This window comes from Anas acuta, chromosome 5, assembly GCF_963932015.1.
Source record: "Anas acuta chromosome 5, bAnaAcu1.1, whole genome shotgun sequence".
In the NCBI taxonomy this organism is placed as follows: Eukaryota; Metazoa; Chordata; class Aves; order Anseriformes; family Anatidae; genus Anas; species Anas acuta.
This window is the reverse complement of record NC_088983.1, coordinates 65,248,128-65,262,351: the sequence shown is the minus strand read 5'-3', so window position 1 is coordinate 65,262,351 and position 14,224 is coordinate 65,248,128. Positions and strand designations below refer to the sequence as shown.

Genomic DNA, 14,224 nt, shown 5'->3' with positions numbered 1-14,224 from the left:
TTGAAGCTTCTTTCTTCGGTTTGAAGTGTATGTCAACTGTAAAGAATTTCTTCACTTTTTCTAGAGAAGTACTGGTTAACTTTAAAACGAGATAAAACATCATAAGATCTCATATTTTCATGACCGAGCCAGATTTTAGTTATTTTGTTCAATAATTTGACTACATCATGAATAACTGGTATAGTTAAATCAGTGATAATGATCAGTTAACGTTCATATACATTTATCGTATTTTCAATTTAAATAAAATTGCAAGACTCATCTGTTTTAGCCAGTGTCTCTGCCTTAAGAAACAATGAAAAACACAAAGCAATAGGAAAAGCTCATGTGCATGCCATATTCTAAATATAAAGCCATATAAAGTGTTGAAAGCAAGTTCTACTTGCACCATTTTCTCATGACTTCCATTATTTGCATTTTTCCATCTAGTAAATAACTGTTAAAGGCTTGTTCTTATTAAGGTTCATAATTCAGTATCTAAAATACTCACACACTTAAACACTGGATTTGGTACTTTCCAGTCTTGTCTTAGATGTTGCTCTGTTCATTAGATACTTGAATAAAGAATTGTCAGATTAATTACATACTGTGTATCATGACTACCTTCCCACATACCAGGTTTTAGTGAGGGACCAAACTGGAACTTATAGAGTACTAATCACTGTGGGTTCCTAGACAACAGAACTAGCCATAACATTCATTGATGTTATGTAATAACTAGGGCTTTCATCTAGACAGATCAAAAGATCTATGATAAAATGCTTGGAGTTGCTCCTTTTGCACCTAGTGCAAGATGCAACCTTCATACAAAATATTCGTGTAACAAAACCTGTTGTGGAAATACAGATCTCCATAGCAGTGTCCTTCAGTCACTTAAAAATACTGTGCTTACTGTGCTTATTTTTTTTTTTTTTTTTTTTTTTTTTTTTTTACTGAAGTTGAGAACCTCAGACGTGAGCTCAGTACAAATGTTTGGCCTGGCAATAGTTTGAAGGAAATAATTGTGTCTTAGGTCCCATAGCCATCAATACTTATTCTGATATTCCTCTTCAGCTGAATTTGCCATGAATGGGTGATGGAAAGGGAGAAACTTTTCATGTTGGCAGACACAACCCAAACAGAACAGCAATAGGAGGAGAGTTCATCAGAGAACAAGCCAGGCAGGCTTCTGAGTGATACCCACTCACGTTTGTCAGTGCTGCTCTTTGTGAAGTGTTTTGCTTTTGCTGGATTGGTAATTTGAAATATGGCAGTCTTGTGTGAACTTTCCCAACTAGCTCTTTTCTCCACTGTATATCATGTGAAAATGAATTTCATGGTTCATTATGAGGTATGTTTTAGTGCATTGATTTGGCCATTCTGGTGAACAGTATGAATATCCCAATGATCAGATATCCTGATAGGTATCTCAGATGTAAGGCCAAAATTCAGTTTCTGTTTCCATGGAGCTACTGAAAATTTGTTGGTGTCACTTGAAGTAACAGCAAAGCTTGGACCTTCATGATCAACAGATCTGAGAGTATTCTCTGACTTTGCTCAAGTACGTGGTAGTGTGCAACAAGAATGCATGACAGTAGCACATAGATAGAAAAGCAGGTGTTAGAGCTGAGGCCCTGAGTGAATTACAAACATTTTTTTTTTTTTATTAAGAGTCCCAAAACTACAGGTTTGTTAAGTATATTTTGCTAACAAAGTTGAGGAGCTGGAAAATTTGTCCATGGATAGATCTTTGCAGTATGTGTGATTCTCCTTGTTGCAGAAAGAAGTACAGATATTCAGAAGATGGAGAATGAAACACATTTGTAATACATAGCAGCTATTTATGCCACTAACATTCAGATGAATCAAGAATCTTCCCCAAACCATAAATTCTTGGAGTACAAAATAGTAGGCTTGAGACTTTTTATGAAACATGGTTATGAAATGCAGTAGTCTAGTACAATGCTTTCCTAATACTCTTTGACCTCCCTTATTTCTTCAGTAGCTTGAGTAAGTCTCCACGTTACCTGGAATACATCTCCTGTGGCAGTAAGGGGTGGAGATGAATTTATAAATTGCCTTTTGTCTGTACCACATTACAGGCTGGAAGTGTGGGTTTAGCATAGAGAAAAGTGGATTGGGATTTCAGAGAGTCGGCATCAGTTCCTGTCTCTGATACTAACTTACCACACACCCAAGTCAAGTCACAGCAGCTCCTATGCCATTATCTCAAGGGACATCTGGCTGCACTGTGATCTCTTCAAAGCAGGGACTGCTTTGTCCTGTGTCTTTTAAAAACAGCTAGTGTAAAAGGATTCTATCTCATGTGGTCCTATTGCTATACAAATGCCAGTAAGAATGATGTTATTTAGCTCTAGCTGAAAATGTTGCACAAATTAATCCCTGGGTTAAATGGGTTTGTCTTCAGGGTCTCAAACTTCTCTCCTTTCATAAAGAGATTCCTATATCCTGGTCCAAACAGTGGAGCTTGTGACCTTTCACGTAAGCTGGTTGTCTGGTTGCTTGTCTTTGAACTAGGAAAAATACCTCTTCTTCAGTTTTATAAATAAAAGAAATCCAAAAACACTGGTGTGAAAGAAGTTCAACTGGAATGACTGTGACTTAGCAGCTATGAGCCTTGAATTAAAAGTGTGTGGCAGATGAATTCTGGTATCTTTCACCATTGGTACTTGGAAAGATGAAACCCAATTGCTAAAGACTAGAGGAAAAGAAAAAGGCCTGGAAATTTTGTAGGGAGGAATGTTGGAGGAAAGGGAGCAGTGAGAGAGAAGTGAAATATGTGTTCTGTAAAGGTAAACTATTCCTTTAGGCATACTATAGCCATAGGAGTTGGTAATTATGGAGGTGGTTATGAAGGTGAAATTAAGAAAGGAGTGTAAGTACAGGTCCAATTAATATTGTCAAAACATGGTAATTGTGTTTGTTAACTGGAATAATTGAACTCCATGTGACTCGCTTCTGTGACACTTGACGAGACTTTAAGCAACTGAAATGTAAATATGTTTGTAAAACTGTTGTGTTAAGGGGTATAGCCAATTAACCATTATGGGCCCAGTCGGATTCAGGGTACTGAACTATCACAATCACAGATTCACCAATAACGCATTAACCGTTAGGGGTCTGGTTGGATTCAGAGCACTGAACTACCATGGTCATGGATTCACCAATAACATATAACCAGCGTTACTCTAGTCATGTTTAATGAGAACTATCACAACTAGGAACAATGCCATCAAGTGCAATTTATTACAGCAACAGGTACTGAGGTTCTTTGCATTGCCAGCAATAGTGACTGTCTGCAAAAACAAGCTAACACGTATGAAATACACAGCTGACACAGATGCTTAGCCTGGAAATTAACCCAGGAGTCCCAGGAGTCAGGAGGTCCTCAGGATGTTGTATTTCCTTGGGATGGTATCTCCCCTGATGGTGGTATCTTCCCTAACATCCCCTCTCTCTTAGGCCAATTTATATTATTTTCTAACTTTTAGGTAGAGCTTGAGTGACTCTAGTCAAGCATATCTTAGTTATGATTGGTTAAAAGTTCTCCTGTCTCCGTTTAAAGTAATAGGCTCTGAGAAATTTAGAGCGCATGCTCAGTGAGGGGTGGTCGCACCTTGGAGGCGGGTAGTTTTTGGGATGGAGGTGTGTTTTGGTATTATAACGATATTATAATGAGCAAAAGTACATTAGGGTACAGCATATATCAAAACATGACAGGTCCTTGTCTCAGAGTAGCAAAAAGTGCAGCTTATTAGTCTCGGTGTGCACAAGAACAATCAAGTCCCCACCTGGTACAGAGCCTAGCCGTGGTGTCTCCATCCACTCTGTGCTCTGTACTGGTCCTTAGAGCTAGCACACCAGGTTCCCTCAGCATGATAGCATCTAAGGTTGGAAGCCTGGGGAACACTCAGGTAATGCAGCTACACCCTACCCTGAAAGCCTCTTCAATGCTGTACATTTTCTTTAAAATGTGAATGTTAGTTTTATTTTCCTAGTTACTTCAGACAATTGCACCACAAAAACATATTTAGAAATACCATTGCATGTGCTTTGCAAGTCGGTTTATGTAAGCTGGAATAATAAATTTTGATCTGCTTTTACCTTAAACTTGAATATTAAATTAAACTCAATACCCTATCTACTTTGCGTCACTGCTTTTGGAAAAACAAGTAGGTAAACACTTAAAGCAACATGGCAGCTGCATCCAGATGATAAACAGTGTATCAGGCTTGATATTCTAGGGAAAGAGTGCATTAAGGAGAAACCTTGATGATATAAACGTATCATCTAGGGAAACACTCTTTCCTCCAGGTTTACAAAGTATGAGTTAAAAGTGAAAGAAAAAAGCAGCTTGAGAATAACATTTCCTCCTTAAATATTCAACACACTATGCTACTGCAAACTCTGCAGCCACAGGACTTTATAGCTGAGTTAACAGAACCTCAGGAAATTCAGAAGATTTTCCTGTTTACCTGGCTACAGTACTGCTAAGCCATGAAGATACTGTGACATTGGTTCCCATTCTTCCCAGGTTGTTGTTTGTTTGCTGTAGTGAAGCAGTTTGAAGCACACATGTGTGGCAGTTACTGCAGACTCTGAGTTTTATCTTCTTGCTACAATGCAGAAGTTAATTCCTGCTGTCTGCTACTTTCCTATTGTCCAGGCTTCTTGCTGGTTTTTGTCCTTTCTTATTCATTCCGTTCAGCTGTTTGCTCAGCTCCCTTCTCTCATGGCATGGTTTCATTCTCCATTCTCTTGTTCCCTTTCATTCCCAATTCATTTAGACTGTGCAGAGGCAGGAAAGTATTTCCTTCCATACCAGAAGAGAAAGAAGGAAGGTATATGCTATTTAAACCTGACTGGTTTGTAAATCCTTCTGAGACAGAATGCCATCTTCTTACCTAAGCCTATTCCTGACAGGTAGAGGGCAGGGGATATTGTTTTTAAAAATCCACACCCTGAAGTCAGTAAATATGTAAAAATGAATTCAAAATGATTGGATGATCAGGTTATTCTATTTCACATCGGAACAAGGACCAGTGTTTTCAACAGGTAATTAATGTCTCTCTGTCTCTCCATTTCCAAAGTCACTTTTTGTCTGTTTTTAAGAAATATCTATCAAGCAGAGATTCAGTGAAAAGTGGGGAAAGCAAAACAAAACAACAGGAAAAAACAAAACAAAACAAAACTCTAATTTATTAGGCTACTCTGATTATTAAATGCATAAACTAATAGCCTGATTACATTAAAAAAAAAAAAAGAAAGAAAGAAAGAAAGAAACTGTAAGAGATTAAAAGAAGGGGGATTACATTAAATTGAAGAATTGAAGCAGGGATTAAATATTTTTTTCCTAAAGGCTTTTAACACATTTTCCAAAGACCTGCTTATGAGCATAATTTGACTGATGAAAAGTATTTCTTTTAGAGATAATAGACTAAATAATCATGTAATTAAGCCATGTTAAGCATGGTGCTAGTAAGCCGATGATAGCATGTTACAGATATGTAAGAGCTCCTTCTATGAGTCACAGGTGATTTTTTTTTTCTGTCCTTCAGTAAACTCTATAAAATTCCAAGACTGACTTAGCAGAGATGTGTTCTGCGGCCACACTGCAGTGGTTTCACTGAGCTGTTAAATGGGAAAGATGCTTTAAAACCATTTTAACAGGGAAGCACACACACTTCAGTGTTTGGGAAGCTGAAGCACAAAAGAGAGAAATTTGTTTAACGTTTTCATTACAACAGTACCTAAAAGGCCACAATTGGATGAGGCCTCGTTCTGCCAGATGGCATGCAATTACATGGTAAATATCTTCATCAAATGCTTGTGCTCCAAGGGAAAGAAGATACCACTTGTTCTTCAAGTTATTCTTAGAGCTGGGAATAGAAACTGTCTCCTTACCTCAGTGCTCTGCAATAGCTTTCCCCCTGGATGTGGTTTGAGATGTGCCCCCTCCTCCTGTGAGAACTGCTTGCCTCTCAAATTAGGAGGTATCGGAAGGTAATTTGGAGACACGTTTAAAAAATAATACTTTTTTAAATGGCAGCAAGCAACAGTGGCAAAAAACAAATGGTGAGAGCATGTCCTTAAACTGTATGACATGCCATTACATAAAGAGCTGTAAAAAACATCTGAGATTGCCAAGTGCTGCACAAAACAATGAATTTTTGCCATGATATGGAAAAAACTTTTTCTTCATGTTTCTTACCAAGCAGGATCCTAATGCTAATCTGTAGACTCACACCAATTTGGCTGAGACTATACATGAAATTCAGAGTAAATAATGAGTAGAGGAGTAGTAGGTTGACAGGAAGGAGGAAACATGTTATTGGGAGGGAAATTATATTTTTGGGGGACCAGCAGTGGGTTCATGGATCATTTTCAAAACAGTGAGGAGGGGGACTTCAGAAAAAACTTCGCAAATAAGAAAAGCTTAAAACATAAACAAATGGACATGTAGGCAATGTATGAAGCCTGCAGAATTTATATTTTAAGAGCATGTTCTAATGTCTTGATTGAGTTAATACTATATGCTAAAAAATGGGCAGCAAACTCAGTGGTGTTATTCAATGTGTGAAGGGGTGTGAGAATCTGCCCTGCATGAAAGGCTCTGCTCTGATGCTTTTACACAAGTAAAGTATTTAATTATGCAAGTAATATTTTAAAAAAATACTATTTGACAATTGTGCTTGAAGATATTTGGCTAATTTGCATATGGAGTCCAATTTTGCTTTGAGCTTATTAAATTTTCCTTTTTTGTTAAGCTTCCAAGTTCATTTAGCAATGTGAATTTGTATAAAAGAAGTAACATCTGTGTAGACACCCTGCACTTTGCCGTGCTCATTTCTTTGAACTTTGTATGCCAGCTCAGGAGCAATAATATCAAGTGACTTCAAAGGACATCTGCTTCCAACAATCCGCAATGGCTTGTATTTCAACTTGGTAAGCAGCAGAGCTCACCAGACCTGTTATTTCATTTGATGGCCTGTGCTGCTCTTTTCATGTATTGAACTCCAGACCAACTCAGTGCAAATGAAAGCCCAAACTAGTGTAGAATTCACTGGGGTTGAGGGAAAGAAAGTTCGGTGTGCATGTCTGTCAAGACTTAGACACAGAGCATATTTTTAAAGTAAACCTGGAAGATAAGTTTCACACAAGCAGTCAGTAATAAAGCTTGATAACATTTCCTTCTGTCATGCCCACTTACTTGCTTCCCTCCTTCTTTCATATCTTGTCTGAAACTAAGACTCTTGGAAAAGGATCTGTCACTGTAAGTCAACTGAACTCCAATTTGTCTGGCTGTGTACTGCATAAATGAATGGCAATAATTAGCAGGTCATTCATTTTGCCTTTCAGTAGTGTTCATTACAGTAAATATATCCCCCACCACCACACGCAATCATTTAAGGCATCAAATGATATCCCTACAAAGTGGTTATTCAAATTGGCAGATCTCTCTCATGTGTTAAGGGATAGAAATACATCAAATTTGACATAGAGTCTTCATATTGCTTGCCAGTGGATTTCTGAAACAATATCAAGGATAAAAGCTGGACTAGTTGGGTCACTTCAGGTTTAATATAGGTGAGCTTCAGCTCCAGCCATAGTCTTCCACTGGAAGTTTTCTCTTCAGGCTGTGAGTGGGGAAATATATGCAATCAGAACCAAGCTTTTGCCAACATGTAAATTAGCATAGGATGATGCATATTGCCAATGAAAGAGCCAATTTCACCTTTCCAGGTGCCTTCTATTTCTCATTTTTTATTATTATACCTTGTCACTGGTTCAAGCTGTTGTGTGACTGTACATTGAGCTGCATCAGAGGTCTCACCTGAGTTAAAGCCTATCAGCTTTTTTCTGATCTGGTTCACCAGCTGGTCCCACAAACCTTGTGTAGGAGCAAACCAAAGTGCCATGAGCAGACAGAAAAACATGGCCAGGGGCAGCAAACAGAAAGGACTTGGGTTGCAGTGCTTGATTATACTTGTTTAAAGGGTGCGTGAAACTTAAGGCTTGATTCTGCTCTGATTGTGTCTTCCAAAAAAATCCTCCCTTTGATTTCTGTAGGTACTGCATCTGAGGAACGCCTGCTGCCCTTAGTCCTTGACTCTTGCTTTGGGGTATCAAATAAATAGCACAATGCAGTGCTATATGCTGACCTACATTAAATAGTTCATAATGCTGTTAGTCTTTTTTATTCCATTCAGAAAATGGTCGTCTGGGGAATGGTACATAAAATAAAAAACAGGTGTTGGTCCCAGAGCTTTCACCTCTCTCTCAGCAGTTCCAGGAGGTAGATTTCTGTCATGGTGTTGGTCAAGTTTTTTCTCCTGTTCTCTCTCTCTTCCATTCTCTCATAGCAGGAAAGGAGATAAAATCCAGCCCTTCTACCTGCAATTCGGAATCAGCTCTCTTAACCCTTGGCTAAGAGCCAGGCTAAACCCTGGGGCCAAATTCCCTGTCAGAGCCAAGCATTCTGTGACTTGTCTCTATTCGTTAAAGATGGGAAGGAAGACTTACCTGGTCCAATGCAAACAGCGATTTCCTCTTCTGTACTAATGTTTTAATAATGGTTGGAGAGAGAGGAATTTGTGAAGATGTTTGAATTCAATCTGGGTGCAAGGACAAAACCCGATCCCATTGCACTTGTATTGTAACTCTGTTCAAGTATCAAGTAAATATACCCAACTCCAAGTGCACAGCATAGGAGCACGTTTGAATACGTGCTTGTAAGAAATCTCCACAGCCCCCATCAGATCCTTCAGCATACAGTGCCAGCTGCAGTGTTCTCAGTCCTGCCCTCACAGGGCAGAGGCCAGCAGATCAGCAGGGTTGTGAGCCACCCCATCATCTCTGGGGTGCTGAGCGGCTGAGAGCAAGCACTACAAGGCACCCTACCAGCACGTCCCTCAGCAAGCTAGAACAAAAGTGATTTTGTCCTGGTTAAGGCTTTTCCTAGCTGAGGATGAGTAGGCAGACTTCGCTTTGCAATTTTGAATTTCCTGGCTTCCTTCACCTTCTGTTTCACAAAATACCTGATGCCTATACCAATAGCATAATGACGTATGGCCTGTTGCAGCTTATTTCTATAATGTTCTTGCTTTTTATTTGCTTGGTGTGGCTAATAGGATAACTTACGTAAAACAATTTCAGGTTTATTGCCTACATCAGTCACTGCAGAAGCTATCAACAGATACTTGCATCACCCACCCATTACAGCCATGCTGGTTAAAATAATGCGGTGCGACAGTGTGACTCCCCACCCCCACAACTTATTCTTCAGCTTTACTGCCATGTTTTTTGCAGAGTAAGGTGAAATTCCTAATGCACATGTGCCAACAGTTATAAATGCTACTACACTGCACCTGCAATGGTTAGATGTGAGCAATGCATGCTCTGGTGCTTGGACCTAAGGGAGCACTAAGTGCCACCAGGAAGCGAGGGGACTGCGCTGTCATGAAACGTCCTGGGGAAGTCTGGCTTGCTTTATCTTTCTTCTCACTCCAGAGAACGATAAATGACACCACAAGATAACAGGAAGCAAAATCCCAGACCTGATATATTATTTTTAATTGCACTAAATTGGGAACAGCCATTTAGTCTTATAAAGAATTTTATTAGGTCTAAAAATAGGTTCTTAAATATTTTTCAAATTTGGCTAAAATATGCAAAACAATTATATAATCAGTGTTTAAAATAAATCACCGTTTTTTTATAACTGAAGCCCATTCAGTGGAATAACACTTTTCAAGAACGATAGCACATGGGGAGTTTTACAGCCTCAGCAGATCCCCAGACAATATTTCTCCTATGGCTTTTCAGCTGCCTGGCCACAGCCTGTTCCTCACTGTCCTGCAGAATCCTACCAGTGAGCACACCGCTGGGGAGTGGGACCCAGGCTTCGGGAGAGGCAGCTGCAAGGTTTTTGTACAAAGTAAATAATTGGTCTGTTGATGTATCCCTTTTCATACTTTCTTATCATTAAATGAAAAATTTCATAAATAGCCTTACATAAATAATAATCTCAGAAGTTTTAACAAGTTCACACCGTCAGCCAGGACTGAGTAAACATTCTCTGGTCTCTCACTGCTTAAACCATCTTTGTAATTATTCAGAAATACAACAATCCTAATCTCTCTTATTGTAAGAGCAGATCATGTACTTTCAGTAAGAGTTAAGCTGCAGAAGAAGATTTGGCAGTTAAGTGAAATGCATGTTACAGCTGATGCCCTTTTTTTTTTATTAGAATAACTGAAAAGATTAAGCTTCAGTGCAGCTAGGGCTTGAGTCATGCTTTTATCATTGTAATCTCTTGGCCTGATACAAACTATATTATTAAAAATGGTAGCTCAAGCTGATTCTGTACTTTGTTTACCTACAGCCAAGCTCAGCCAAGTATCAGCTAGCCTCATGAAAAAAACGTAGTCGAAGGCTGTGTACGTACAGGCTCTGCTAATTGCTTTCACAGACTGTCAAAGGAACGCTGATACTAATAGATTTCTTAGTACGCCTTTAAACAAAGCACTCCTATCTATGCATAGGGAAAAGCACTCCGCAGAGCTGGTTCAGACGGCACGTTCATCTCCGTTTTGCCTTAGTTTGCCCTTTTGGGAGAAGTGATTGATCACCCCTTTTCGTTGCCAGAAGGAACTGCAGCGCGTTCCCTGGTGCTCGGCGTTGGCACCTCAGCAGCAGGGACACCTCTCTCCCCCGCTGGCTCGCAGACGATCAGCAGCTTTCGGATGCCGGGGGCCCGCTGCGCGGGGCCGGGCGTGGTTCGGGGCCGCCCCGGAGACGGGGGCTTGGCCGCGGCCGGGCCGGGCAGCCGCGCAGCCGACGGGCGGCGGCCGCCCCGCATCCCCGGCCCGGCGGCGGGCGCTAGACGAGGGACTCGCAGACGGGCAGCGAGTCCGAGTCCTGGCTGTGCATGGAGCTCAGCCCCGTGTCCGAGTCCTCGTCGTTGTCGGCGCCGTCCTTGTGCAGCGCCCGCGCCTGCTCCAGCCAGCCGCCCGTCGCCGCCCGCCGCCCTCCGACCGCCCCGCGCGGCTCCGCCGCCGCCTCCGCCACGTCCAGGGTGCCCAGCGTCTCCAGCAGGCGCTGCAGCTCCCGCTCCCTGTCCTCCCACGCCCGCTGCGTGTAGTCCAGGTCGGTCTTGACGGCCTCCAGGTCCGTGCTGAGCTTGAGGCCGATGTAGAGGCTGGTGCTCAGCTGCGTCCTGACCCGCTCGTGCTCCAGCTGCAGCTCGCCCTCGCCGCCACCGCTCAGCTCGGTGGTGTCGCAGTCCGTCTCGGCCAGGCCGGGCCCCGCGGCCAGCTCCAGCCCCTCCCGCCGCCGCTTCATCCAGCGCTCGTTGAGCTCCTGCTGGATCTCGGCGGCCAGGTGCTCGAGCAGCTCCTCCTGCTGCGCCCGCTGCTCCTGCAGCTGCAGCACCGCCTCGCACTTCCTGGCGTAGTCCTCCTCGGGAGGCGCCTCCCGGCTCGGCTCGGGCTCGGGCTCGGGCTCCCCTCCGCCGGCGCCCACCAGGTAGGTGTCCTGCACGTAGTTGACGCCGTGCCGCTTCATGCGGTCCAGGTGGATCTTGGCCTCGTACTTGTCGATCTCCCGGTCCAGCTCGCGCAGCCGCTGGATCTGCTGGCGGATGGTGTGGTCCTGCGAGAGCACCAGGTGCACCAGCGTCTCCATCCTCTCCGCCGCCGAGGCTTCCCGGGCCAACGGCTGCTGCCGCTTCTTGTTGATCTTGGCCAGCTTGCGGAAGGCTTTCCGCACTGCCCGCCGCTGCCGCTCCTGCGTGAGCGCCAGGCTGCCGCGGGCCGCCCCCAAGCCGTGGCCGGGGCGCTCCTTGCTGAGCACCACCCGCGCCTCGGCGCTGCGCGGCCCCGCGTTGGGCAGCGAGGCTTCGCTGCGCACCAACACGAAGCGCACGTTCTCCTGCTCGTCCCCCCACGCCACCCAGAGCCGCAGGATCTTCGTCTTGTTGGGCAGTATCCGCTCGAAGCCTCGCCACTTCTCCACGATGCAGTACGAGTGCGGCGGCCCCGACAGCATTCCGCCGCCGGGCTCGGGCGGCGCCGGGCGCTGCCGCCGGTGGTGGCAGTCCTCCAGCAGCACCCGCACCACGTCCGAGCAGGTGGTCCGCCGGGAGAGCCCGGAGATCAGCTTCTCCTCCTGGCAGATCCACACCGAGATCTTCCGCTCCTCGGGCTCCATCGGGAGCGGCCGCGAGCGGCCGGCCGGGGCCGCGGGCTCAGCGGGACCGGCCAGGCTGCCGCTCGATGCGGGCGCTCCGGGGAGCTGCGGCGCCGGCCGGCCTCAGCATGGCCGGGCCACCTCTCTCGCCGCCCGCCCGGCTCCGGCGCTGCCCTCCTGCCTCCCCGCCGAGCGCTCTGCCGGCCGCTCCACCCCTTCCTGCCCCGCGCCGCGCCGCGTGCCGCCGGGAGGGGCCGGCGCGGAGCGAAGCGGAGTCCGGCGCGGAGCCCGTCTGGCCGCCGCCGCCCGCGCTCTGGCGGGGCCCAGCGCCGCCGCCGCCGGGTTTTCCTCTGCCCCCACGTGGGCGCCCCCCGCGGCTCCCGCCCCGGCGGCGGCCGCCGGCCCGCGGGCAGCACCGCCCCGTCGCTCCGCGCCGCGATCCGCCGGCTGGGAGCTGGGAGGCGCGGCGCCGCCGCCCGCTCCGCTCCGCTCCCCCCTGCCCTGCCTCTTGCAAACGAGCGGCGTCGAGGGATCTTCCAGAATGCCGAGGGACAGAGCGAGTCCCGCAGCTTCAAAGCTAAAGGCAGAACCGGCGAGGAATTTCCAGTTTTAGTGAATCGGCCGCCTGTAATTAGGAAAGTCGGGTTTGCGAAGCGCTTCGCAGATGAAATATGCGAAGGACGGGAATGTCTGAGGGTTATTAAAATACTAGCCGAGCCAGATTTTAATGGGAGTTTTCTGCGTACTTTGATGGGAACAGGATCGGTCTCCGAGTGTGGATTAACATGAGGAGACGTACGAAGTGGGAATAAAAGGCAGGGCTGTGGCACGGGTTTTCGTGTTGTGATGCAGCGCAGGGATTCGCGGACCTGTGCTTCTTTTCTGTGTGGCCAGAAAGTATTATAACGAGTAAAGGGGGAAAACTCTCTAACTTGAAGGTTGATCCATAGCTTTTTGGGAGGTTTTCACAGCCACTAAAATCGGTGTCGCATGGGGATGATTCTCATGTGGATGGATGCAGCCTGTGCTCGCGTCAGTGGAACAGGACAGGGCGGTGGCATTCCAACCTAACTGCTGTAATTCAGCAGATTGAAATAGTGAGTTAACAATCCTGCAGCCTGACGCCCTGCTTTCTCCTCTAGTGCACGGCTCAACATGGGCGGCTGCTGTGCTCCCGTACTTGCCTGGAAGACACAGTCCTGGGGAAGAGCCTGCCCTCTGCTCTGGCTGCTCAACGTAGCTATTTACAGTGATGGTTTTTGCCATGCAGACTCCTACCCAGTGAGGAAGTGGGCTGAGAGACCACCGGATTCCTGCATTCCTGGAGCTGAAGATCACAAGGATCATGTACCAGCTGCTGACATTCCTTTCCTGTATTATTCCAGGTTAAACAATTCCATGGCCACTGCATGTTGCAATGAGGGCATGCAAGATAGGGGTGTCAGAACTAGGCTGAATTTTGCTTCCTGACCCTGGTCACCTCACAGTAATGTTACATTTTCCTGTCTGATGGTAAAGTACATGTATGTCGCTGCTGATTTCAGGAGCTAGTCGTTTTGCTTTCACAATGTGTCAGAGGTGCTAGACACTTGCTTTGTGTAGAAGGAAGTGTTTGCTGCTGGACGGTTATTCCTAAGGTGTGCAGTCTTTTTGTTCTGTGCACGTATTGTGCTGAAAAGCATAATTCATTCCAGGTTGACAGAGAGGGTCATAACCACTTTGGGACAAAACCAGGAGCTCACACTGCCCCAAGATGGTAGGGTGTTGAACAGGAAGGGGGTGTCTGATGGGACCGTATGACAGCCTCTGAAAGGCTCGAGATGAAAAGGTCCCAGGAGCATAGGAAAAGAAAAGCCTTGCTGCTCTCATCAGGCTGGCAGAAACTTACTTGTAAGGACAGACCATCCTTCGTTGTGTGCTGCAGTCAGGTTCCACAAGAGAAAGGGTTAACTAGGCAGTGAGAAATTGTCTGATCCCTTTACCAGTGATTCCTTGCCTTTCCCATTTCATTTTGATCTCATTTTACATGTATTTC

General features: G+C 45.4%; 1 protein-coding gene across 1 annotated transcript; it reads right to left on the bottom strand.

Annotated features, from left to right (window-relative positions):
* Positions 1-9,598: 9,598 nt before the first annotated feature.
* Positions 9,599-12,528, bottom strand: RASSF10 (Ras association domain family member 10). The gene has a single exon (XM_068685402.1). It carries the CDS (start codon positions 12,208-12,210, stop codon positions 10,882-10,884), a length of 1,329 nt encoding a protein of 442 aa, XP_068541503.1. The 5' UTR covers positions 12,211-12,528; the 3' UTR covers positions 9,599-10,881.
* Positions 12,529-14,224: the final 1,696 nt, after the last annotated feature.